Here is a 26601-nt window from a genome sequence, read left to right as displayed (position 1 = left end):
TGATTTGCATGTATATAAAAAAACTTCTGAATAATCTAAAATTATTTTATGCGTCAGTTCTTGAAATTATCCTCACTTTTCTAAAAGTAGAGTCCGTAGTTGTACTGTTTATGCTTGCAAGCTCCTGTGGATGTCTTTCCTCTTCAGAATCATGCCCAAGGAGGAAGAAAAGTTGTACAGACCGATGAGTGGCGGAAGAGCTCTGTGGAGGAAAGGCTGGAATATGCTCTCATAAAGGTGAATCTGTGCAGAAAACTATCCTGCCCATCAGGTCTCAGAGACATGATCTCAACCCAGATGTTAAGGGACACCTTTGGCTTTAAAAATTCTTCAACTGCCATTCTTTTAAAAGAATTAAAGAATTAAAATTAATAATTAATAATGAATAATATATTTAATTAACTTTAATAACAGAGAAAATTGTGGTGATTTGTCTTTAAACCTCACAAGCTGAAGTCTTTGACTCTTAATATTTTATTCTGGTAGTATTGGTAGTAACATACTGCTTTTACTTTCTAACATACTGCTTTTACTTTCTAGGGATTTCGTTTTGGTCTTTTAACAGTACTGCACTGAATGGCACTTGTGCTGAGGAAGCAATCTTTGAATGTTTGTTTTTTCTTATGACATGGTTAAGAAAAACAAACCAACCTGTTAGTTCTGGGGACTTTTGCTTTAAAGAACTTTATATGCCTAGGAAATACAGGATTTTGTTGCCTAAGAAAACCTATTTTAAATACACGTTTGAGGTATTCTTAAAGACTAGCGGTATCTAAAGTATCTGTACTTTCATTGTGACTTTTTGGGGGAGAAGGCAACTAAATAAAAGCTGTATTTCTAGCAAGATAAAAGCTTTTCAATTTTTTTTTGCCAGGGCATTGAGAAGTATGTCACTGCAGATACAGAAGAAGCAAGATTAAATCAAGAAAAATATCCTAGACCTCTAAATGTAATTGAAGGGCCTTTGATGAATGGCATGAAAATCGTTGGTGATCTTTTTGGTGCTGGAAAGATGTTTCTACCTCAGGTAATGAGAAAATTATTTCATATATTTTTCTGTTTTGCAAAAACTAGCATTGTAAACTGTAGCCAAACATTCTATGCTGGCTTTTTTTTCAGATATAGCACATAAATTGTGAAAATTGAAGTGCTGCTAAGAAGCAGCCCTGTTTTTTCTTTACTTTGAACTTGACTTTCTTTATGTAGTTTTACATGTTTGTTTCCTTTCTTCCCGTGTTTGCTTTTTTTGAAATGCAGTTTTAAGTCTGGGCCTGTGAAAAGGAGCAACAGAGAAAAAAGATCCAAATAAAAATTGCTGTGTTTTTAGCACCTTACAAATCTGGGCCTGTTCGTAGCTTCCAATTCTGTTGTGAGCGGTCTGAGAGGTTGCACTGTGAAAGCAAGTGTCGTGTGTAGACCCTTAGTCCGGTAGGGCCAGCAGCCTGCTACCACAGAATGCTTTGCAAAGCTGGAGTCTGGGTTTGCAAATGAAGTTTTGTTTATTGTTTGAGTGGGTATAAAAGAAAGCTAAGAGAAATCTGAGGCTATTCTTATACCTGATCTTTGTTGTTTATTTCTCTCCCCTCTGTTTATCTGTGCAGGTGATAAAGTCTGCTCGAGTTATGAAGAAAGCAGTTGGCCACCTTATTCCCTATATGGAAAAAGAAAGAGAGGAAAGGAGAGCCCAACGAGGCAGCACAGAGGAAGAGGCAAGACAGAGTCCTTTGTGCTGTAACTCTTTCTTAGCATGCCATGACAAAAATTGAAATTATTTTTTGCTAATGACATTTATTCAGCTTTCATGCTGGAAAGTTGATGCAATCATATGGAAACTGATAATCTTGGCATAATTTGAAGTAGGTCTGAAATTCATAAAGTGCAGATTTTGTGGAACTCTCCTTGGTGTGTGCCTAAGCTGTTGTCACAAGTTTCCTGAAGGATGCCATAAGCCTTTGTAGACCCTTTATACCAGTGTTACTTATTTCTTGTATTTTTCTGGGCATTTAATTCTAGTGTTATTTATTTATGGTACTTCTAACTTTATGGCAAATTTTGCCATTTGCTTCTACTACTTCTCCCCTCAGTGAACTATGGAACTCCCTTTTGCATGTTCAAAGCCTATTACATGTTTCTCTTTATTCAACTCTTCCCTTACCGCTAGCCCTGACCATTCTGCCAGCTAAACAAACCAAATTCTCCCATCCTTTTTCTTCATAGATTGTGACTTCAAGACCTGTTGTTATGATGGAAAAGTATGCTCATTGCATGTGTAGCCATGACCAAGTTGCAGGGGACAAGTGTTTATGAAAACAGAGTCTGAATATAGTTGTCTCTTCCACCAGTTTCTGAAGGCTGGTTTTTGTGTATAATGTAATATATATGTAATTGAAAATATCCAGTGATTTTCAGATCCTTGTGGGCTTTTCCTTTATAGCATTTCCTGTTTCACAGCCAACAGTTGGTGATGCCTAGGAATAGTTTTAGCAACTACCTGGGCATATACTTTAAGTGATGTCTTCCAAATTTGGTTAATGGAATATGTGATAGGAGCATTGGAAAATGAAGAGATAGGGTGTCCCTTGTTTCTCCATAGTGGCAAGGTTCTGTTAAGTAGAAAAGAGAGTTCAGATGAATTGAACAAAATCCCCTTTTTAAATACTCATGTCTGCTGTTTTCTACTATATTTATAATGTCATAGGTGCTTACAGTTTTGGTTGTTAAATATTTTTCTTCTTCTCTTGCCTTTGACTGTCAAATTTAGATTTGATGTACATTTATTTTTCTTTAGTCCTGTGGAACCTTACCTTGTCTTCATGGGTTCTCAGAGACAATAGCTGTTATCAGAATCTGGTATTTAACACACACAAAAAAAGGAAGAGTAGCAGAATTTCTCTAAACTGTGATATTTGTGTATTTCCTTCGGTTTCCTTTCTGTGGAGTTTTGAATGGTTCCTAATTCTTCCCTTGAAATCTTGTTACACTGTATCTTTCTATTTCCAGTGGATCTACTGTGGATTGTCCAGCATAAATGTAATGAATACAGCAAATAATTTAGAAAGAAAAATGACCTGATAATCAAACCTGACTAATCTTAATGGAAGAAGGAGAATGCCTAGTCTATTTTCCCATGCTCTTGCTGGATGTGAAGAAGGTGTCTTCTCTCCAGTATTTCGAGCAGATCTGTTCTCTGGCTGTCATGAGTCACCTTTCTATGTGTCATCTCTCTCCTGATCATGCTGTTCTTTTTTAATTCAGATGACAATGCCGGTATTTGGCACCTTCTGGTTTGTTCTGATGCTATTTGAAGTCAGTGAAAATCATTACTCCATTGCTTCCATGAGCACTGGGTTAGGATCTACTGTGAACCCTCTGGCAATTTGCTGAAAAAGTGAAGTGGCATCTGAGAGGTTCTTAAAAATCTAGCAAGCACTCTGAAGAGATTGTGAGATATTCTGTGTGGCTGAGGAGAGCAGGAGGGAAAAAGTAGGGCTTCTGTCCTCCTGCTTCCTCTGCCTTCTGCTGGGTAAGGGATGTAGTGCCTTCCTGTTCAAAAAAAAATGTTGTCACTGTGTGGAGAATTGGTGAGAGAGGAAAAAACAGCTGTGTCTGTCTCCAAAGTTAGATGTTGACTTGAAGGAAAATGATGTGCAGACTCTGGTAGCTGATCTGTCTGATGTTACCCAGGCTATTGTAACCTCCAGGACAATTTTAGTCACAGACTGCCAGGAAATGCAAAGTGTTGTTAGTTTCATTTGAGGATAAATAGCTGTGGCTGTGCATCTCTATAAAGATTAAAAAAAAGAAGCCCACTGGATGTGTGCCCAGAATTTGAGGACCTCCTTGCTTGAGACAATTGAAAACACAGTGTGCCCTACATAGGGTTTATTTTAAATAGCGTTTGCCCTGGCCCATGTTGTTTGCTGCCCAGCACAGATTTTTCCTTCTTCTCATGTGCAAATCCTATTTTTTTTTTTCCTTGGATATCAATCACTAGTTAGATCATCAGTAGTTATTGGGTATGATACATGGTGGGCAGCACTTTTTGTTCTTCCCCCAGTCCTTAATTAATCTCTTCGCCTGTTTTCCCTTACGTTCCAGCAGTATATTGTCAGCTGCAGGTTTTTTAATTGATGTACTGAGATGGCTGACTTACAGACCTCCATTTTGCTTTCTCTGTTCCCCAGTCTTCTGTAAAACAGGAGCACTGGGGAGATAATAGATTTTAGTAAACAACAGCATTGGTGAGGATCCAGGGATTTTTATTCAACAAATGTGTTAGGACCATGGGAAATGCTAGTATCGCTCACGTATATATAAAGGTTTTTTTCTCTCAGAAAATCGCACCTACAGAAGGCAACGTAGGTTCGTGAAGTAGAGAGCTATTTGATACTGTCCAGAAATACAACATGCTTCTTAGAAGGATCTAACCCTCCAGTTCTGCCATCTGCAAAGGAGATGAGATGCTGGCCGGAAAAATATTTTGTAGTTTCACATAGACTATGCTCAGGTTTCCACTTTATTTAAATTCTGTGGAATTTAAGTAGTCTGTTACTGGCATCTGATCCTGCGCCAGTTCAGACATGCCACTGTGATAGCCTGGAGCTGCTCCAAATGACAACACTGATTATACAACTAAAACTGTATTGCAAGCGCCTGTGTCCTGGTGGAGAATTGCTATAGGAAGTTCCACTGTTGCCCTGCCGGTAGGACCCCTTTGTCATAGCTGAATGCCATCTAGCCTAGGACCAGTTTGTGCCAGTACAGCTTCCCTTCTTCAAGGAGATCCTTTTTCCAGCCTGTTTGTTCAGCTTGAGTAGTCTCAAGTAGCCTGATCAATGTACCGAAATGTCTCCCTTGCTATTCGTGTTGCATAAAAAAGTAGTCTCTTCTTCTTTTGCTAATTCCTCTCATTCTTCTCAGCATTGCGTTGAAAGATGGTTCTTGATGCACAAGCAGGCGTGTAATTATGAGTGTTCATATCCTTTTGTTCTAGATATTTAATCTATTTAAACTCTTTATTGGTGAGGTTTATATTTGGAGCGGAGGTACCTTAGGAGTTCAGTTATTGCGCTATCCAGATCTGAAATTTTTTATCTGCTGTTTTGTTTTTTTAAACACAGATTTCTGAATAACATGCACGCAATTTGCAAGAATAATTCTTGTGCAAGTCTTTATTACCTGCATCTTTTAAAATAGTTTTTAATATTGACTATATTGTCTCTGCTACGCTTTGCAATTGCTTGTACTACAATAGGAGTCTCAGTCATGGATTAGGGTTGCACTGTTGAAGGGTCTGTGAAAAAATACTGAGGCTTCCGAGCAATTTAACTCTTGTGTTATTTGTTGAACTTTCAGGATCCTTATCATGGTACAATAGTACTAGCAACTGTGAAAGGAGATGTACATGATATCGGCAAGAACATTGTGGGAGTTGTTCTGGGCTGCAACAACTTCAGGTAAAGAGACTAACAGGTAGCTGAGAACACAATTTTATAAGGCTAGCTAATTAATGTATTAGGCTAGCTGCTGCTGTAGTGATAGCAGAGGTGGGCTTTTCTTGGGAACTGTCCTCTGTTCCCCAAGCTGTGTTTGGGAACACAGATCATACCAGCTATTACTAATGGGAAGGCAAGAGGGAGTATAGCCTCCTCCTTTAATAATACTTTTTTTCCTAATAAATTGGCATCTGAGGTGAATACAGTTTAACATCAACTGAAATATATTTGAGAGCATCGATTTATGTAATTGTTTTATATCAGTTAAATATAATAAGTGTAATGTCTTAAACATACAAGTATAATGTCTGAAGAAATCAGATACGACAATTGTAGTAGGCAAGGCTGCATGTGGGTTGTGTGTTGTGTTGGGGAAAAGGAAGTCTTGTAAGACTCGAATTAACCTTTTAGTATGTTTTTCAAGCTGTTTGTTAACTATGAGGTTTTAAAAACTCGCTGGGGTATGTTTTTGTTAAATAAGAGATGAGAATTTCATCCTGTTTCTGATCTTCAAAAGACAGAATTTGAAGAAAAGTCAGCTCTTTAAAGGCCTGTGTACGTGCAGCAGGGTTGGCAAGCGTTGGAATGAATGGTCATGTTTCCATCAGAGCCCTTTGTCAAGTGTCTGTAAAATGTTGCGCAAAGCTGTATCTGCTTTGGAACTCTGTCTTACCATTCATTCCTTTAGTTTTGTTTTTGACTTGGGGCTGTAATTTGCTCTTAAAAGAGCCAAAATGATCTCTTTATTTTAAAACACAAAGGGTTGAAGCCAGTGCTGTGTGTATGCAGTATATTACGTTTCATTATATTGAAATTCTGTCGGTTGGTTTCAGACTTTCTTGAGCTTTATTTAGACTTACTGAACTGAAGCCATAGTGTTTTCTGTCACCATGAGTATGAGTGAGGCTGAATGAAGCTAGCAGGCTGGGGTGGCTTACTTGAAAAAAATAAAAACCTTGGCAATGGCTAGGGTTAGTAGGAATAAAATGCTAGCAAGGGAAGTGCAGCATCTCATTTCATAAAATATATGCTTTAATAAGACAAAAACCCCCTTGATATGAATCATCTTATGTTCCTGACATAAGAGCTGATGTCCACAAAACCTTTTCGTATTGTCCAAATAACTTCAGAAATGCCACTGCTGTTGGTTAAGCCTGGTAGGCAGCTAAGCACCACCCAGCCATTCACTCACTTCCAACCAGCCAACCTCAGTGGGATGGGGAAGGAGGAAAGGAAGAATAAAAGCCAGAAGAAATGTGGGTGGAGATAAAAAATATTTAATAACTGAAGGAAAAGTGGAAGAAGAGAGAAAGAAAAAAACAAGGAGTGATGCAAAGGCAGTCACTCACCACCTCCCACGGGTAGACTGATGCCTAGCCAGTTCCTGAGTGAAAGGTGGCTAACTCCCGCTTAACCCCTTCCTCTTCCTTTTTATTACTGAGCGTGACATTCATATGCCATGGATTATTTCTTTGGTTAGTTTGGGTTATCTGCCTGGTTGTGTCTACTCCCAACCTCTTGTGCACCCCCCCAATCTATTCCCTGGGTGGGCGAGAGTGAGAAACAGAGAAGGCCTTGATGCTGGACAAACACTGTTCATCAATAGTTAAAACATTAGTGTGTTATCAGCATTGTTTTGGTCACAGATCTAAAATGCAGCACCATACCAGCTGCTGTGAAGAAAATTAACTCCATCTCAGCCAGACTCAGTACAACCACAAAAAAAAATATTTAAAAAAAATCCCAACTTCTTATACTTGAATTTTCTTATCTACTGTATCATCTGCACCTCTGACGTATTGAAAATTTTGCCAGACCCAGAGGTAGTTCCTATATTAAAGTTCCCAACAGAGGTCTTAAGAGAAACAAACAAACAAAAATCTCAATTTTAACTTCAATTTTACGTCAGTCATTTACAGTAAGAGCAATGTATTTGCCTTTAGCAGAAATTTGACTGTTTTTTAAAGAATCTTGTGTCATCTCGCTTCTTTTCACAGAGTTATTGATTTAGGAGTCATGACTCCATGTGATAAAATATTGAGAGCTGCTGTTGAGAACAAAGCAGGTATAGAGAGATTTCATTAGTACTCCTGAATTGTTTGATTTTAAACCCCACTCACATTTTTTATTGCTACTCATTGCATTCCTGTGCTGTCTGTGATTCGGTCGGATTCTCTTCAGATAAATTGGAACTTTTGCATTAACAATAGTAATTATTTAATATTTGGCACTTCTGTGAAACTTAGCACAAGGAACTGAAAACCTGTATCAAAAGGACAATTCCAAGAGAGATGTTTTAGTATTTGTTTTACAGATGGATAAATGGAGGCTTGAAAAGGTTAAATAACTTTGTGTTGGGTCTTAAATCAGTAAAAGAACTTGGCATTCAGCCCGCCAGATCAGTGAGTGTGAAATCAGGAATGAATTGTTCTGATAAATAATGAGCTTTCTGAAACAAGTTAGTTGCTTTGAAACAGCCTATTGCATCTTGGAAAAGATGGATTGTGTGGAACATAGGTGGTGAAGTTCAAAAGCGTTTGCTGTTTCTAAGAGCAGAGCTTATAATTATTTTGTCTGATTTCCCTCCTCAGTGCTGAACTTGTGAAGTCTGAAGCTTGTTAATCAGAAGTACTGTATATTTATTGCTGAAACTAGAGCAGTAGGTGTTCAGCAGATGTGAAGACTGAGAAATATCTTAAACTGGGGATTTGGAATCACTTTCATTCTTGGAAAGCTTTTACTTTCTAATTAGGTTAAACCTTGCTTCTAGACTTGCAATTATCCTGCTTTTTATCTCACTGTTTTCTATCTGACACATGAAGCTATGTGATGTATGAAAGAAATGCTTTCTCTAATGATTTCTGTGTCTTTCTAGAGTGGATTTGCTAAATCTTCTGTGTATGTGTGTTTGTAAATTTGCAATAGATATAATTGGCCTATCTGGTCTCATCACCCCTTCTTTGGATGAAATGATTTTTGTCGCCAAGGAAATGGAGAGATTGGCAATAAAGATTCCTTTGCTGATTGGAGGAGCAACTACTTCTAAGTAAGATATCTCAGTTGGGAAGATGGGGAATGTGAATGAAAATAGTGTTAACCAGAGAAAAAGAAAATTTAGAGCCGTTTCTCTTTCCCTTTCCCTCATTTCCCCCCAAAACACATACTGGTATGTATATACTTAAGACTGAATGTTATTTCTTATATCAGAAGTCCTAGAATATACAGGTAAAATGTAACTGGGACACAACAAATAATGGACATTTTAAACATTTCATTTTTGCGAGTGTTATGTATTTTGCATAATGTATTGTATACTGTGTGTGGCAGTATTATATTTCCTTCTAAAAGTTCACGCATATATGCATATGAGTGCAGTTCTGTTCTAAAGGGTTGAATGATCTGTTTTGATTCACCAAAGCATTCTGAAAATGCAGGCTTTTGAGACTAGAAATGGTCATGTTGACATCAGGGAGCTGTTACCTTTAAGAAAGTTAATGTCTTTTCCTGGATCACTGTTCGGCACTATGCTGATTGGGTTGAGACGCCAGTCCTGGTCAAGCAGGCTGATGGGATAAATTCTAGCTGCTTGCCTTGAAGTAGTTACCATTTTGCTTTTGATAGACTGAGCTTTTCTGTTGAGATCGTGTTCTCTCAGATCTACTCGAATGAAATAATGCAGCTGCTATGATGTCCTGAAGACCAGTGTTGACATCTCACTGACACCTAGTATTATTACCACAAATGTGTTTTAGGCATGTGTAGTGGTCTTGGGTCACGTTTTACTAACTGGTTTATGTACAATATGCTTGAGTGGGTGACAGCTCAGAAGACTGCAGAGGTCATTTCTTCAATAACTAGAAGCTGCTAGCAGTGTTGCTTTCTTTATCAGAGCAGCACATACTCTAGCAGAACCATTAGCTCAGTGTATTCTGTATTTGTGGCCTTAGCAAATTGTCCCATAATTTGACAGGCAGTGAAGGGTAGGATCACTACCTGTCTTTATTGGTCCTGTAGTTATAATGCGAGGTTAAGTGTATCCTTTTTATTCTTCTCCATATGAGTCTCTTTTCCTGTGGCTTTGATACTGAGAACAAACATGGAGGGTTTTTTCTTAAAAAAACGGGGAAAAAAAAAAAAAGACTTTATTCAAAGTGGACGTCTTAGGAGAGCCCTTTCTTCAGATCTTTTTAGTGTTTATACACAAGTCATTGTGGCCTAGTAATTGATGTCAAATAACCAGCATCAAACAATTTTGTAGAATTTATTCACAGAGATGAATGTAGCCAACAGCAAGGCAGCACTAGTTTTATCCTTGAATATGGAAATTATGGAAGCATATATGTATAATTTTATATACATAAATAATAGTTTTATTCATGTGAACTGTATATAAATATATACTTATGCATATGCCCAGACACATACAATTTCTATAAAATATATGTCAAGTAAACATATTCTTTATGGAAGACTGGATTTTGTAATGTATATTTAATTTTACTTCCACAGTCTTAAGTTTAATCTCATGTGTGTATTCTGGAAGGTTATGTACATGTCAGAGGTTGCTAATGAAGAACCATCTGCCCTTTTTCTCTGTAATAAGTAGACGTTGTTATCTGGAATAAGGAGACCATGAGTACTTGAAAGGGTGGAAAGTGATGTTAGTTTGAAGGAGAGAGAGGCTGGATTTTGCCTGCAGAATCTACATAATAGAGTTTCTTCATAACTTACAGTAATGATGATGTTTGCATTCTTAACGTACTACTTTGGTATATTCAGATGCTGACAAATAATGGTGACAGTTTTGTTGTGGTAATGTTTATTTTTTAAAAATATAAAAATTTGTATGTACTAGTTGATACAGTACCATTGTAGGACCATGCCCTGTTTGTTTCCTTTGTTCCTATCAAAATAGAAGATACAATATCTTTTTCTAAAAAACAGAGCTGCCAAGATCAAAAGTGCATTGCCTAGAAACAAATCAAGAAGCTCCTGGACAGTGGGTTACACAGCTGTGTTGTACCTCATCAGTAACCTCCACGGCCAAGTGCTTTAAATATTTGGCAGAACCTGAAGAAAAAGGAGATCTGGTCTCTGCTGTGGAAGATCACTTCCTGGGTTCTGATTTAAATTAATTTTAAAAATGGTGTTTGACCTTAGCATTCAAGAAAGCAAATTGAGCTTTGGCCTGCAGAGTCTTCATTCCTGCAGTTGCTTGCAGTTTGGCAGGACTCTGAGCAACAGGGGTAGCCAGCTGCGTTTCATGTGATAGCTGAGCTCAGTTTAACACTCCAAATTTTAATTTGATCAACAAAGTGCTATAATATAAAAGTGATTCTTCTTTATATGCTGAAGTATTTCTGTGAGGATTGGAATATGAGTAAATGCTAAGTAATTGAATAATTGAGAGGTTTTTGTGTGAATGACTTGACTGACCAAGCAGGTGCAAGTTTGTAATATTTGTTGACCACTGGCAGAATTCCTTCTTCAGGTGAGTAGAGAGCTTGTGCCTCTGGTTTTGAAGTAGAGCATCGTAGAAATAGAATAATTGTCACTGAAATGTGTTAATGCTAATCCATAGACCCAGAATCTAGCATGTGGGAGGGAAAAATATAAGATGAGCAAAAAAGTTCAAGAAAAAATTGTTAGTTTTTGGTAGGCTTAGTTTGGAATATTCTCACTGAAATTTTCTGAGACTCAAACTAATGAGTTGCTGATTTTCAGTCAGCTGGTAAGACAGTGAGGGAATGTGAGTTGGCACTTTATTTATGAAGCATTCTGATACTCTTTGAAGAAAAGTGTTTATGTACTTATTATTAAAATCTGTGTTTAATCATCCATGCATAGCAGATGGATGAATTGCTTTATTCTTTTGAAGTTCTGGTCTATGCAGTAAGTCAGGGTTTATTTTGCTGGGAGTTTTGTCTGGGTGGGGTTTTTTTGTTTTGTTTTGTTTCAGTTGTGAAACGCTCACTCTTCTTCTTTTTCATTTAAGAACACACACAGCTGTTAAAATTGCCCCACGATATAGCGCACCTGTAATTCATGTCCTGGATGCATCCAAGAGTGTTGTGGTTGTAAGTTCTAAATTATAGTTTCTCATCCATGCAAAAATATATGCCCTGTTCTTCTGTTGTGCCTCTCATCCTTTCCTCTAAGGCTTAGCATTATGCCAGAAAACTGAAGAGGCACAACAGAGACCAGTTTCTAAACTACTATCGCTTCAGTTATTTTTTGCTGCCACGTGGTTATCTCATCTGACTTGTGTCGATTATTGTCACTGGATACTTTTATTTAAATGCCCATTTCTCTAGTGAGGGTGACATTCATTCTGAGTCCTTGGCTGTAGCTTTGAGATGTTTTATACTGAAGAGCGATGGGGTGAGACACGATCTGCTATTCTCTCTGTTGTGGGTATTAGTTAGTGATATGGCAGCATTAGTACTATGAAACGTCTGGCTGGAGTTTTCTAGGATGGAAGCTCTCTCTGTCAGACAAATGGGTAGTCTTAGCTGGCAAATACCTGCCGGAAAGAAGTAGGCCAAGCTGTGTGTTGTTTCTACGACTGTTCAGTCTCTAGAGTCTTGGAGTATTCTCCTCTCGGGTCTTTCCAGAGCCAGACTTGGCTCTGCTAATATTACCTGTGTAGTAGGGCAGTACTCTTAGTAATAATCGTATTCTTAAATATGTTTGGCATATTTATAGCTCGCAAATTTGTGGCAAGGCTTAGTTTAGTGTTGTCAAGTGTAATCGGAAACAAGAGTCTGAAAGACAGATAATGTAGTCTGAAGTTCATGCTCTGTCATTACTATAGTATGTTACAGTATGTACTTAGTGCTTTCCCTACTTTTTTCAGTGCTCCCAGCTATTAGATGAAAATGTAAAGGATGATTTCTTTGAAGAAATATTAGAGGAATATGAAGAAATTAGACAAGAACACTATGAGTCTCTCAAGGTACAAATATAATTGCTTTAGCTTCTTTTCTTGTTTGAAGTGGGTACGTGCCTCATTACTAACTCTCAGTTTCAGCTCCTTATGAAGACCTTCAGGTATATTTGTGCTGATTTACAACATGCAGTAGAATTGATGGAAAAGTTCCAGAAGTGCTTATGAAATCAAATTTTCTAACCTATAGGGGAAAATTCTGCATGAGTCTAACACACGCTTGGCAAATACTTGATTGTCCTCAATGGGCAATCAGTGGTATCTAGGGCATCTCCATGGAGCTAGAAATCATGTTAACTTAACCAGCCTACAGGAGACCAATGTTCTCCTGGAGCAGTAGCTGGAGACAGGGAGCTACACTGGGGTAACTAAAATGGCAGTGGTTGCTTTTGCTGGTACTAAGCCACACTCCACTGAGTATTTTACACCACTATGCTTTCCTGATGTGTTCATGCTGTTTAGGTTAAGGCTCTGAGCTGTCTAAAAGAAGAGCTGAGGCTGCCATTGTAGGAAAGGAAGAGAAGGAAGCAATGGAATGTGGAGGTGGACTGTGCAAATTAACAATAGGAAACAACATACGACTCCTCTGAGGTTGTCTTTGTCTGCTGTACCTCTATGCTCCTGTATTTTGAAGTAATAAAGGAACTACTGGTGTAGTTCAGAGGAAGTAGAAATCTTGTAGGCCAGTTTCATTAGAAGGATACAGGAAAAAAATAATGGTATGATTGTGATGTAATCTTAGTTTACACTTGTGAACTGGAAGTTGTTAGAACTGAAATTGTCTGTTGTCAGATTTGTCCCAACGACCATTTTGAGTAAAACTCTACCACCAAGACAACAGCTACAGTTTATCTGTCTGAAAGATGACTGGCTTTGTAAAATTAACCTTTATGTCCATACAGGAAAGACAATATTTGTCTCTACATCAAGCTAGAAGAAAAGGTTTCAATAATGACTGGTTATCAGGCCATAAACCAGGTCAGTTTAAATGTTGTTGTTTGTTTTTGCTGTGCCTTTATTTTATTTTATGTACTTATTTTATATATATTTTTAATTAGATTGTGCTTCATTAAGCTTCAGGATATCGTAGTGTAACAAGTTGAGTAAATTGGTGTATGTCTGAGCAGAGATTTTTTTTTCCATACATTTGAGCCTCCTGTTTCTGCTTTGTATTTTTTACAGTATATTTAAAAAAGAAATTAATAGTTAATAAAAAATTGGAAAAAAAAAATCCTAAAATAACGAGTTACCCATAACACCATGTTATCGAAGATAAGTCTAATGCCTGCTTTGCCAAATAATGTCGGGCTGGCTCATTATGTTCCAAAGCTTACTATACCATATTTAGTTGTGACATGGCATTTGTATTAAATTCCTCCTTATGCTTTTTCCTACTCTTCCCTCATCAGTTTCTGTACCAGTTTGTTTTCATTTATTTTTTTTTTTTAAATTAGAGACTAGAAATATAAACAGCGTTCTGCAAGAAGTTGTATGATGCAGTGACATTAACACTTCACTGCTTTCTGTCATTTCATTTACAAGACTCAACAGGATGCTAATTTTCAACAGCTCATCTTAAGCAAGGTTGTGTTATAAAGTATTGAACAGCACAGACAAAACAAGTGCAAAGCTTTTGGCTACATCATAACATAGGTCCCTCTTGCTTTTTCACTTGTGCACATGTATCTGAACAAGTGTGTGGTGGTTGCAAAAGTTCTTATAAATTACATATTAATTTACAGAACTATTCTACAGTACCATAGCACATTGTCTGTGTATAGAAAGCAGGATTTGTAAATATGAAAGGTATATGCCCATAAAATATGTTAGGTATTGATAAGTTATGTAGGTTTTTTTGGTCTTCTGTTTTGGACAATATTTTGGCCAATGAAATAAGTTCAGAAGTCCAAGAGCTAGTAAGTTTTGATTTATATGAAAAAACAAAAGGCCTTAAATTTTCTATTTCAACTTTATACACCTGTTATGCTTTTTTTTATCACATTGTAACTGTAGAGTATGGTATGACTTGGGAACGATATGACAGTGAGAATTCTAAGACAGTTACTTTGGAAGAGGTCATTTGCAGTGGTGGAGGCTGGTGAGCATCAGTTATGCTGCACATATAAGAACAATATTAAATTATTTTCATCATGTCAGATTGTACTTCTGATTCCTACAGTTAAACCGAAATTCATCGGCACAAAAGTCTTTGAAGATTATGACCTGAAGAGGCTGGTAGAATACATTGACTGGAAGCCTTTCTTTGATGTCTGGCAACTTAGGGGAAAGTATCCCAACCGGGGTTTCCCCAAAATCTTTAATGATAAAACTGTAGGTGAGTACTGAAATTGCATTTACTTCACGTAAATAATCCTAACAGACCCGCCATGCTGCATTAAGATTCGAAATGTTTTGAAATACATAGGAATAGTGAAAATATGTGGAAACCTAGTGTCACTGAAATAATTTGTTTAAAGCAATGCTTAGTGAGGCTGAAAAATAAATGGGGCAAAATGCTCAATCATCTTATTTAAATTCACCTGCCAAAACACAGAGGGGTATTTTAATGACAGAAAATGGCAGCAGAGCACTTAATATGTCTGTGTCCCCATTGTGGGTGAAGATGGCAAAAGGGTCCTTTCTCCTTTTGAAACCATTCACTAGGCCTTGAAATCTATACTGAAATGGCCAGGGTGACATGGAAATCAGTGCTCTGCATCTGCTGCGCTTTGGTAATGTAGTTGCATACACATGTTCCCTGTTGCTCATGTTATTCTGCGTCCTCTGCCTCTACTAGAATGGTGCTGGCTGAAACGATTTTTTTCCAAGATGCATGCTGTTACAGCTGTATAGACATCATCACACTGCTATCTCTCTGTTTGTTGTAGCTGACAGAGTGTTGCAGTCATCAGAGAATTACGTGGAAAATGAACCAATCTTCAGCAAGTCTTAAACCCATTTAACCAGTTGTGAAAACATGCCTTTTCTAAAAGGTTCTCTTTTTTTGATAGGTGAAGAAGCAAAGAGAGTTTATAATGATGCTCAAAATCTACTGAAAACGTTGATTAATCAAAAGAAATTACAAGCCAAAGGTGTGGTTGGGTTCTGGCCAGCTCGAAGTGTTCAAGATGATATCCATTTATATGCTGTAGAAGACGCAGTGGGATCTTCAGAACCAATAGCAAAATTTTATGGCTTGAGGCAACAGGTACAATGACAGAACATTTGTTGAATAAAGTGATTTTTTTTTTTCTGAATTGCAAGAATGTAACAGAAGTGCACTATTAAAATCTGTGCAGAAAATGGTTGTTGGAATCTGTCTGCAGCCATTGTCTTGCCATTTCTTTTGGTAATAACAAGATCTTGTTAGTGATGACCCAGGCATTTGTATTGTAGTATTTGTAGTATTTTGCATTGTAGTTGTACAAAATGCTTTATAGATTTGACACCTGCAGATATGATGTGCATTTTCTGTCTTCATTTTAATATTTAAGGTGTACTAAAGACTGTGCTGTATAAATTCATCACATTGATCCTGTGTGCTATATTAGAACCTAATGAACCTTAATTCTATAATATCCCTGGATTCTGCCTTAGAGTAAATATTCTGCTTGAATGTGTTAAGGGTTAAAAACATTTATAATTAAAATACCTGGAAAATAAAGCTCAATGGAGATAAATGGTTTTGATAGTCTTAATTTTCATGCAAAATTCCCCATGTGAAGAGGCAGTTTAGAATCAGTTAGTTGGCTGCTAATTCTGATTGAAAGAATCATTATTTTAAGCATTCATTCTTGAATCATACTTACCTAGATTTGCATTTATTTTGATAGATTGAACATTTTCAAGATATTCTGCCTCTCCTTCTTCCCTAACTTCTGACTCAGCTTCTTCATAGTTGAGATATTCAGAGTCATCAAACATGGCAGAAACAAATCTAACAAGTACCTAAACTTCTAGAGTACAGTGTTGTGTCAGGACAGTGCTGTGCCAATGTTGCGGAACTGTACTAAGAAATACATGACCTGAAGTTTATCTGTTCCAGTTGCCTGGAACAGATTATCTATTGCATGGAGATGGAATCTAGTGTATCTTGACAATCCATGGCAGATGTTTATATAAACTCTTCTCACAAGCATTCAGGCAGGGCTGTTCCAGGGCTTTACTACCTAGGCCATTTTGATATCCCATGTAAATCAAGTTTACTACAGTTAGTTTTCCTGGCCTTTTCCCAAGGTTCTCTCAAGGGGAATATCTGATTTGATGTTCATGATTTTTACTATTGGAATACTGTTATTTTCTTTAGTCTTTTTATCTTGTATATTCCCAATTTATTCAGGCTTTTCTTAAAGGTTAAGGCCGTGAAACTCTGTGCTACTGTGGGTACTGTTCTTCTGGACCCTACGTATTTTAGCTGCATCTCTTTCAATCTGGTGTACGTAGTAATTCAGCAGAGGCTTCACCAGAGCAAAGTAGAAGAGAATAATTGTTTCCTGTTTCTTATATAAAATGTTCCTTTCAGTACACGGAGTTCTCTCCATGACATTGGCACTGTCAAGGATGTGATGTAAATCTAAAAGTTGGAGATGCGTTTAGAGTTTTCCTTAACTGTAATCACTACAAAAGAACCTTAAAAATAACATATCCTTTTTCCACACAGGTGAAATCTATTTCTTCAGTTTTATGGTACTTTCTGTAACCTAGTAGGTTATAGAAACTAGGGAAACAGTTGACCATTTTTCTTTGTTTTTCGGGGGAGTGGGGAGTGTGGTGTTTTGTTTGGTTTTTAAACTGCAGTTGGGAGCCAGTGGAAAGCATTGTTAAAATATTGTCATAGAATAAGAAAACTTGGAAAGGAATTTTCAGCCAAGTGATAGCTGTGAAATAACTTTTATGTCTCTGTAAGTTGGGCAGATTTGCAAGAGCTGTGCCACTTTTCAAATAGCAGTCATGTTCCCACAGTGAGTACTATGATATGATCCTCAACTGTAAAACTTCTTGTTAGGTGCCATAGCCACCATTCAGTCGCATCTTTCTATTCCCTTTTTTCCATTTTGGAAAAGGTTCCAGTGAGCAGGATATTTCCTATTTGCGTAAACCCACTCGAACCTTGCTTGGGATTCAACTTTCAGTAGTGATGGATGTGTTTTGTTTGTATTTGTGTGTGGCTAGTGTAAATCTACATCCTGAGGCATGGTTTTGTCTGGATTACTGAGCACCTGGTTAGTAGCATAAGAAACTAGGAGTGTTTATAAACTCTCACAGCCATGCTGAAATGGGAGTTGCTGAAGAATTCTGCAGTTTGCATAACTGGGATGTAAACTATCAACCATCGGTTTTGCTAACGAAAGTGGAATCTGAGTGCTAGAGATGGAAAATACCTCCTCTTACCCAGTGGTTGGCACAAGAATGTTCCTTATTTTGTAATAACTTGTCTGCAGAAAAAGCTGTTAAATCTTAATAGCTGTAAACATCTCTCTATATGTGTTCAGTACAGCATCTCTTGTCCTTTGACATTTTGTTCTTCAGTGATCTAAACACCCTCAGAATAAGAGAGGTGTTTTTCTTCTAATTCAAGTACAAGAAAGTCATCACGGCTCAAAGACTAGTTAGGTGTTTATCAGAAATGCCTTAAGCCCTTTAGTCTTAAAAATACTGGTCTTTAGATTAATAGTGCACTAAGACTTCATGTGTTCTGATTTATTGCATTGGTTTTGCTACTTTAGGCTGAAAAGGACTCCAGCTGCACAGATCCATATTACTGCCTTTCTGACTTCATAGCACCACTGGATTCTGGTATTTCTGACTACTTAGGCCTGTTCGCTGTGGCCTGCTTTGGTGTCGATGAGTTATGCAATGAATTTAGGAAACAGGATGATGAATACAACATCATAATGGTGAAGGCTCTTGGCGATCGGTTGGCAGAGGTATGAGGTTTTATCATGTGTTTCCTTGGAAATTTTCTGACTGTGTACTGGATTTGTTTGACAGGCTGCTGTTTCAAGTTTTAGCATAAACTTAGACTGTTGCCTGTAGTGTATGCTTTGCCTTAAATCTGAAAGTGAACTGGTTCTGCTGAAATTGTCTTGAGAGGAGAGTCCTCTTCTGAGCCAGAAGGGACTCTGCTGTCCATATCTTCCAGCTGCAGAAGCATCTCTTGAGTTCTTTATGAGGGTTTTGATGATTGATGGAATTCAGTAGATTTTAAAACAAGACTGTTTAAAAAGAACTATTTTTAAATCTTGTTTTATCTACATGAGAATGGGTTGGACCCAGGTATGACCCACCGATTATATTCTTGAATTGCAGACATGCCTTCTGCTTTAATGGTGACCATGCAGATGTATCCAGGGTACAAGTCTTTTGACTTAACATGTCTTAGGCTTAGACAGAACTGCTTTTGAAGCTGTAACTGAAGTGGTTTAGAAAATGTCATCCCTTCCCTCCTACCCCTCTATCTCCATCTGCCCTGCCCCTGTGCTTACACCTAAGTAACCGTGTTAAAACTTAGAGCAACTTCGGTGCAATGCAAATGGGATTAGCTCTAGTTGTGCATTTCAGGCTGTAACAGAGTTTCAGAAATTATTAGTAGATGCCATCTAAAGTATTTACTGAAGTGGAAATTTCTCCTGAAGGCAACCATTGCTGGCAAAATAGCGTAAGCTGTAAGAGCAGTTAAGAAAAGCTGTTGCTCACTTGCAGCTAGAGGAGAGGTCCTCCGCTAAAAAACGCAGCGGTGCTTACATCTGACGCTAGCATGGATGCAAGAATGATGTGGCCTTCCTTAGCTAGACCTGGATTAGATATGCAAATAATGAAGACATAATGACTTCAGTGCTATAATGATGTATCGCTACCATAGGCTAATGAATTTCATCTTTTCCAGTTACTTGTCCACATCTTTACCTCTTTGAGTATGTAGGATTTTAAAGTGGGAAAATGAAAAAAACAGGGTGTACCAATAAGAGAAAAAACTAAAATACTTGAATTAGCAAAATAAGTATTACATGTGAATTTTAATGCTATCAAATTTCTCACCTATGATAAGAGCCCCCTTAAAAATCAAAATGGGAATAGGGAGAAAGTCTCTAGTTTGTCTTAATCAAATAGCTATTGCATCAGTCTGCACAAATGAAAAAAAAAAATAATCTTTGCATTCTATTCCAAGGCATTTGCTGAGGAGCTCCATGAAAGGGTTCGAAGGGAATTCTGGGCTTACTGTAGTACTGAGCAGCTAGCTCTTTCTGACCTACGCAGAATTAAATACGAGGGAATTCGCCCTGCCCCTGGATATCCAAGCCAGCCTGACCATACAGAAAAACTCACCATGTGGAAACTTGCAAACATTGAGGAAACAACAGGTACCTCTGTCTGCTTTACTAAGATTCTTAAACTGTTTTTATGCAAATGAAAGATTGAAATGTCAACAAAACAGCAAATGGGGTGGTGCAGGGCCCACAGGGCATCAGGCGAGCAAACAGTGATTATGTGTGCCCTGGGGAGAGGGGGGGGCCACAGCTGTTTGCAGCTCGTTGGGCAGTTACAGCTGAGCTGCTGTTTGCAGCTTGTTGGGTAGGGTGCTGAGTCTCTGCCAGTGCTCAAGGTGAGTTGGATCGCTCTAAGAGATCGGCCAGTGCAGGTGAGGGGAGACGAGGAACAGCAGCCTGCAGGGACACGTGAGCAGGGCGTGTGGGAAGCAGCAAACAGTGGTTGGTTCCCTCCTGGCCAGAGAGAAGAACATGGTCACAATACAGCCAAGAGCCACAATGAGGAAGCATGTGGGAACTCAGACCAAGCTCCTGCACAAACATGCAGCTGTGCAGGTCTCTGGCTGTGGCGAGTGCCTGAGCCTGGCACTCGAACTAGAGGGAGTCAGAGACACCGCTTGTGTGCGGTGTGATCAAGTAAATGACCTGCTCAGGCAGGTGGTTGAACTGAGAGAGGAGGTAGAAAGATTGAGAAGAATCAGAGAGTGTGAAAGCGAGATAGATTGGTGGAGCCACACTCGTGAGGCAAAGGCATCAGGAAGAGACTCTACAAGAAGTGGAGAACCCCCTCCCCTCCTATCACCAGGCCAAAGGCGGGGACATAAGGGACAAGGGGGAATAGAGAGAGGTCCCTCCTCAGAGAGGCAAGAGAAAACCTTCTCGGCCCTCCTTACCTTCCCAGTTGCCGTTGTACAATAGGTATGGGGCTTTGGGACTTGATGGCCAGGTGAATGAAGATGGAGATAAGGATCCATCCAGTGAGTCTCCCATGGCTTGTCACTCATCCCCACATCTTATGACTTCTTCAACTAAGAAAAGGAGGGTAATTGTAGTAGGCAACTCTCTTCTGAGGGGAACAGAGGGGCCCATTTGTTGACCAGACCCATCCCCCAGGGAAGTCTGCTGCCTCCCTGGGGCTCGGGTTAGAGATGTTAAAAGGAAGCTCACTGCTCTGATGCAGCCCTCTGATTATTACCCTTTGTTAGTTATCCAGGTTGGTAATGATGAGGTTGTAGAGAGAAGTCTAAAGGCAATCAAAAAGGACTTCAAGGCACTGGGGCAACTAGTTGAAGGGTCGGGTGTGCAGGTGGTGTTTTCATCAGTACCTCAAGTGGTAGGGAAAAACACTGAAAGAGGGTGGAAAACACACCTGATTAACACATGGCTCAGAGACTGGTGCCACTGTCAGAATTTTGGGTTCTTTGATCATGGGGAAGTTTATATGGCACCTGGTCTGCTGGCAACAGGTGGAGTACATCTGTCTCAAAGGGGAAAAAGGATCCTCGCACAGGAGTTGGTGGGCCTCATTGAAAGGGCTTTAAACTAGGCTCAAAGGGGGAAGGGGATAAAACCAGGCTCACTGGAGATGAGCCTAAGGACAGCCTTCAGACTACTGTCCTACTTGAGGTGGATAATGGTGGTACATGGGGCAATAATAACACAGGGCTCACTAATAAGTTAGTAACCAAGGAAGTGGCCAGGAATGGTCAGATAGCAAGAGTGAAAACTGGTGGCTTAACTCCCTCTCTGAAGTGCTTATATACCAATGCACGGAGTATGGGAAATAAACAGGAGGAGTTGGAGATCTGCCTTAGATTGCATGACTATGATATAGTTGCGATCACTGAAACATGGTGGGACAGCTCCCATGACTGGAATGTTGTCATGGATGGCTATGTACTATTTAGGAAAGACAGACCAACAAGGCGAGGCCATGGTGTTGCTCTTTATGTGTGAGAGCAACTGAAATGTATTGAGTTCTGTCCAGGGGGGTAGGTAGAACAGATTGAAAGCTTGTGGGTAAGAGTTAAGGGACATGCAAAAGGGAGTGAAACTGTTGTGGGGGTCTACTATAGACCACCAAACCAAGAAGAAGATATTGATGAGGCCTTCTACAGACAACGGGAGGTAGCCTCTAGAACACACTCCTTGGTACTCATGGGTGACTTTAATCACTCTGATATTTGTTGGGAAGCCCACACAGCTAGACATGTTCAGTCAAAAAGGCTCTTGCAGTGCATCGATGATAACTTCTTAATTCAGGTGGTGGAGGAACCAACAAGAAGAGGTGCGCTGCTGGACCTTGTATTAACAAATAAAGAAGGACTAGTTGGGGACATTAAGGTTGGGAACAGCCTTGGCGACAGTAATCACGACATGGTGGAGTTTAGTATTTTACAAGGTAGAAGTAGGGCAATAAGTAGGATTACAACCCTGGACTTCCGCAGGGCCAACTTTGTACTCTTCAAAGATCTACTTGCAGGAATCCCATGGGCTAAGACTCTGGAGGGCAAAGGAGCCCAAGAAAGTTGGTTAATTTTTAAATACCACTTCCTCCAAGCCCAAGATAGGTGCATTCCCTTGAGTAAAAAATCGGGGAGACGTGCTATGAGACCTGCATGGATGAGCAAGGAGCTTCTGAAGGAAATCTCGCGGAAGAAAGAAATTTACAGTTCATGGAAGAAGGGTCTTGTCACTTGGGAGAACTATAGGGAAGTTGTCAGGACATGTAGGAAGGCAACAAGAAAGGCCAGAGTCCTCTTAGAACTAAAACTGGCAAAGGAAGTAAAAGAGAACAAAAAGGGCTTCTTCAAATATATCAGTAGCAAAAGGAAGAACAGGGAAAGTGTGGGCCCTCTGCTGAATGAGGCGGCAGCCCTGATAACCGAGGATGCAGAGAAGGCAGAGTTGCTCAATACCTTCTTTGCTTCGATCTTTAATCCTAAGACCAGCCCTTGTGATCTTCAGACCCTGGATGTAGGAGAGGAAGCTTGGAGGAGGGAAGACTCTCCACTAGTCAGTGAAGACTGGGTTAGTGATCAGTTACGGAAATTGAATATACACAAGTCCATGGGCCCTGATGAGATGCACCCAAGAGTGTTGAGAGAACTGACTGATGTTGTTGCTCTACCTCTCTCCATCATTTTCACAAGATCATGGCAAACAGGAGAGGTGCCTGAGGACTGGAGGAAAGCCAGTCACTCCAGTCTTCAAAAAAGGCAAGAAGGAAGATCCAGCAAACTACAGACCAGTCAGCCTCACCTCCATCCCTGGAAAAATGATGGAGCAGCTCATTCTGGAGGTCATCTCTAAGCACATGGAAGAGAAGAAGGTTATCAGGAGTAGTCAGCATGGATTTACCAAGGGGAAATCATGCTTGACTAACCTGATAGCATTCTATGATGTCGTGACTGAATGGGTAGATGCAGGAAGACCAGTGGATGTAGTCTACCTTGACCTTAGCAAGGCGTTTGACACAGTTTCCCATGACATCCTCGTGAGCAAACTCAGGAAGTGTGAGGTAGAAGAACAGACAGTGAGATGGATAAAGAACTGGCTACACAATAGAGCCCAAAGAGTGGTAATCAATGGTGCCAAGTCCAGCTGGAGATCTGTAACTGGTGGAGTCCCACAAGGATCAGTGCTAGGTCCAGTCCTGTTCAACATCTTCATCAACGACCTTGATGAAGGGACCGAGTGTCTTCTCAGCAAGTTTGCTGATGATACGAAGCTGGGAGGTTTGGCTGATGATACACCTGAAGGCTGTGCAGCCATTCAGCATGATTTGGACAGACTGAAGAGCTGGGCAAAGAGTCCTGCACCTGGGAAGGAGTAATAAAATGCACCAGTACAGGTTAGGAGGTGATCTGCTAGAGAGCAGCTCCGTGGAGAAGGACCTTGGAGTCCTGGTGGACAACAAGTTATCCATGGGACAGCAATGTGCCCTTGTGGCCAAGAAGGCCAATGGGATCCTGGGGTGCATTAAGAAGAGTGTGTCCAGCAGATTGAGGGAGGTCCTCCTCCCCCTCTACTCTACCCTGGTGAGACCTCACCTGGAGTATTGCATTCAGTTCTGGGCTCCCCAGTTCAAGAGGGACAGAGATCTACTGGAGAGAGTCCAACGGAGGGCTATGAGGATGATTAAGGGACTGGAACACCTGCCTGATGAGGGAAGGTTGAGAGACCTGGGGCTTTTTAGTCTGGAGAAGAGAGGACTGAGAGGGGATCTGATTAATATGTATAAATATATGAGGGCTGGGTCTCAGGAGCAAGGGGGCAACCTCTTTTCACTTGTGCCCTGCGGTAGGACAAGGGGCAATGGATGCAAGCTAGAGCACAGGAAGTTCAGCCTCAACATGAGGAAGAACTTCTTTACCGTAAGGGTGACAGAGCACTGGAACAAGCTCCCCAGAGAGGCTGTGGAGTCTCCTTCTCTAGAGACTTTCAAGACCCATCTGGATGCGTTCCTGTGTAACCTGCCCTAGATTGGTCCTGCTCTGGCAGGGGGGTTGGACTCGATGATCTCCAGAGGTCCTTTCCAACCCCTAACATTCTATGATTCTATGATTCAAAAAAACCCAAACTGAAGCGGTTCTGGGAATTGCTGTCTTCCACTTTTCATTGCCATTTTTATTTTGCCTCATTCAAGGAAGAATTTCCAAAATACTGCCAGTGCTTTTGGTGAAGGAGTTATGTCCCTAATTAGCAAATTGCGTGCAAACAGGGTTCTGCTGCACAGAGAAAAATTCTAGCATCCTTATGGTTACAAGAAGACATTCCAGAAATAAACAGGAAAAAAGCCAATTCAGCAGTGTATTTCCTGGTCCACAGAAACTTTAAAAAAGGAATGAATTCTATTGCTTTTCCTCTGATATTTTACATGTCAGACATTTCACTGCTACTTCCACAATTCCAAAAATACCTCCCTGTGTTTCAAAACCTCTAGTTACCCATTTCATTTGCCGAAATGTCTAAGGTTTTTTTCCTTCAAACTGTACAGTTACTCTACAGTAATGTTGTAACGGAAGTCTGCAATATGTGTAAAGCTATGTGTATTTTTTTAATAGAGAAGAAGTAGACAATGGTTTTGTTTTTAGTTTATCTGAAAGCTGCTTGGTTTTTGAGTTTGCTTGAAGCTGGCCAACAAAAAAAGGCTCTGAAGTTATGCTTGTTATCAATTCAGATAATAAGAAAATTTTCATTCTGTGTTCCAGGAATTGGTTTAACTGAATCACTAGCAATGATACCTGCTTCTGCAGTTTCTGGCCTCTACTTTTCCAGTCCCAAATCCAAGTATTTTGCTGTTGGCAAGATATGTAAAGATCAGGTAACTTGCACTGTCCATTGTGGTAGTGTTACAGCACTCAAAAACACCTTGTGAGTGGATGTTCCAAAAAATTTTGTAAGCAGTAATAGCTGGAGTTTCCAAATCTTCATCATGTTTTGTGGTCCCTTTGCAGGTTGAAGATTATGCACTGAGAAAAAATTTGTCTGTGGCAGAGGTGGAGAAATGGCTGGGACCCATTTTGGGATATGACACTGAATAACTGTCACACTTGTGGGTAAAGGTTTTCTTTTGATGGTCTGGTCGCCAGAAGGAACAAGAAAATGGAACAAGGAGATCCTTCGCACTGAAAACAGCTTTCTTCCATCCATCCCAATAGCTTGTCTGATTGTTTTTAATTTTTGATCAAGGAACTTATGTTTCAGATCTGCCCTGTGCTCTTGGCTTGGGACCATGAATGCGTTGCAGATCTCTTAGTCATAGCAACATGCTTTTATTTATTTCTTGCACGAATACTCTCACTGAGCAGCTCGATGTAGGGTGAGATGTAGAAGCTGCAAAGCCTTCCTGTCCTTCCTCCATTACAGTTGTGTTGTGAGGCTTATTTCATATTTAAACAGTCTTTTTTATGTGAAAAGTATGAGAGAAGCATAGTTGTTGCTGTAGACAGAAAGCTTGGAGCTGACTTCAGTGTTTTAGAAACTCTTTAAACTTCCAGGTACGTGGATTTTAAAAGCAAATGGTAGCAATGCTATCATAAGTGACAGTTAATACTGTAGGCTTGTTCTTCAGATTTAACTCTGAGTGAGCTAATTGTTCGTAGCTTTTAATAATCTCTGAAAAGTGCCTCACGTATTATTTAAATGCTAATTTAGTAAAATATTATGACAGAAACCCCTCATATTTCTGGTCTCTAATTGTAAAGAAAGACCAATATTATAAAGAGAATGTTCTTTTAAATAGTTTATCTGTAATCTGTTAATAGCTATATAATTTTTGTAATGTCTTCCTATGACTTTATGCTAAAAGAATCATCTTGTATCAACAGTTTAATAAAGGTTAAGCTGTCAATGGTGTTCTCCTATTAGAATCCTTTAAATGGCAACAATAAAATGTGTGCAATAGTCTGAACAGATAATGTCAAAATTAATATGCACATTGTACCATGAATCTGAAAGTATAAAGGCTGCTATGGGGTTTTTAAAGTAGTTGAGTAAGTGTGTTCTTAACTGAGTGTTTTAGAATGTCTCATCCTTTAATGACTTACAAAAATAATTTCTAAATGGATCTCTCTCCCCTCCCCCCATATGAAGGGACTTGAGACACGTCCTTGTTGATCAGCCGATTCTTGTTGCTGGAACCATTCCTCAGTAGAACGCTCTTTTAGATTGCCAAAAACCCAGTAAAAAATTCTTAACATAAGGGAAGATTTGTTCCTGAAATATGAAGCCTGTAAAAATTGGAATCGTCTTTGCTTTCTTTTTGTTACTTGCACTTTTGCAAAACAATGTAATGCTTGGGCTGTCTCCTCTCCACCACTCTTCCATGTTCATATATTTGGAAGCTGAGTGCCTTATTGCTCTGAAATTTTGATCGTGTGAATGAGGT

General features: G+C 39.4%; 1 protein-coding gene across 1 annotated transcript in view; it reads left to right on the top strand.

Moving 5' to 3' along the window:
• Positions 1-25934, top strand: part of MTR (5-methyltetrahydrofolate-homocysteine methyltransferase) — a 56260-nt gene extending 30326 nt beyond the window's left edge. Inside the window, exons 19-33 of the mRNA XM_068400126.1 lie at positions 148-237; positions 875-1027; positions 1602-1709; positions 5356-5456; positions 7493-7560; positions 8421-8541; positions 11491-11572; positions 12352-12450; positions 13344-13419; positions 14621-14776; positions 15453-15649; positions 18168-18368; positions 19610-19802; positions 24923-25035; positions 25169-25934. Coding sequence (XP_068256227.1) covers positions 148-237; positions 875-1027; positions 1602-1709; positions 5356-5456; positions 7493-7560; positions 8421-8541; positions 11491-11572; positions 12352-12450; positions 13344-13419; positions 14621-14776; positions 15453-15649; positions 18168-18368; positions 19610-19802; positions 24923-25035; positions 25169-25255 — 1845 coding nt within the window. The 3' untranslated portion in view covers positions 25256-25934. The remainder of the gene's footprint in view (positions 1-147; positions 238-874; positions 1028-1601; positions 1710-5355; positions 5457-7492; positions 7561-8420; positions 8542-11490; positions 11573-12351; positions 12451-13343; positions 13420-14620; positions 14777-15452; positions 15650-18167; positions 18369-19609; positions 19803-24922; positions 25036-25168) is intronic.
• Positions 25935-26601: the final 667 nt, after the last annotated feature.

Source organism: Nyctibius grandis, chromosome 1, assembly GCF_013368605.1.
Source record: "Nyctibius grandis isolate bNycGra1 chromosome 1, bNycGra1.pri, whole genome shotgun sequence".
NCBI lineage: Eukaryota > Metazoa > Chordata > Aves > Nyctibiiformes > Nyctibiidae > Nyctibius > Nyctibius grandis.
This window is presented reverse-complemented; position numbering and strand designations above follow the sequence as displayed.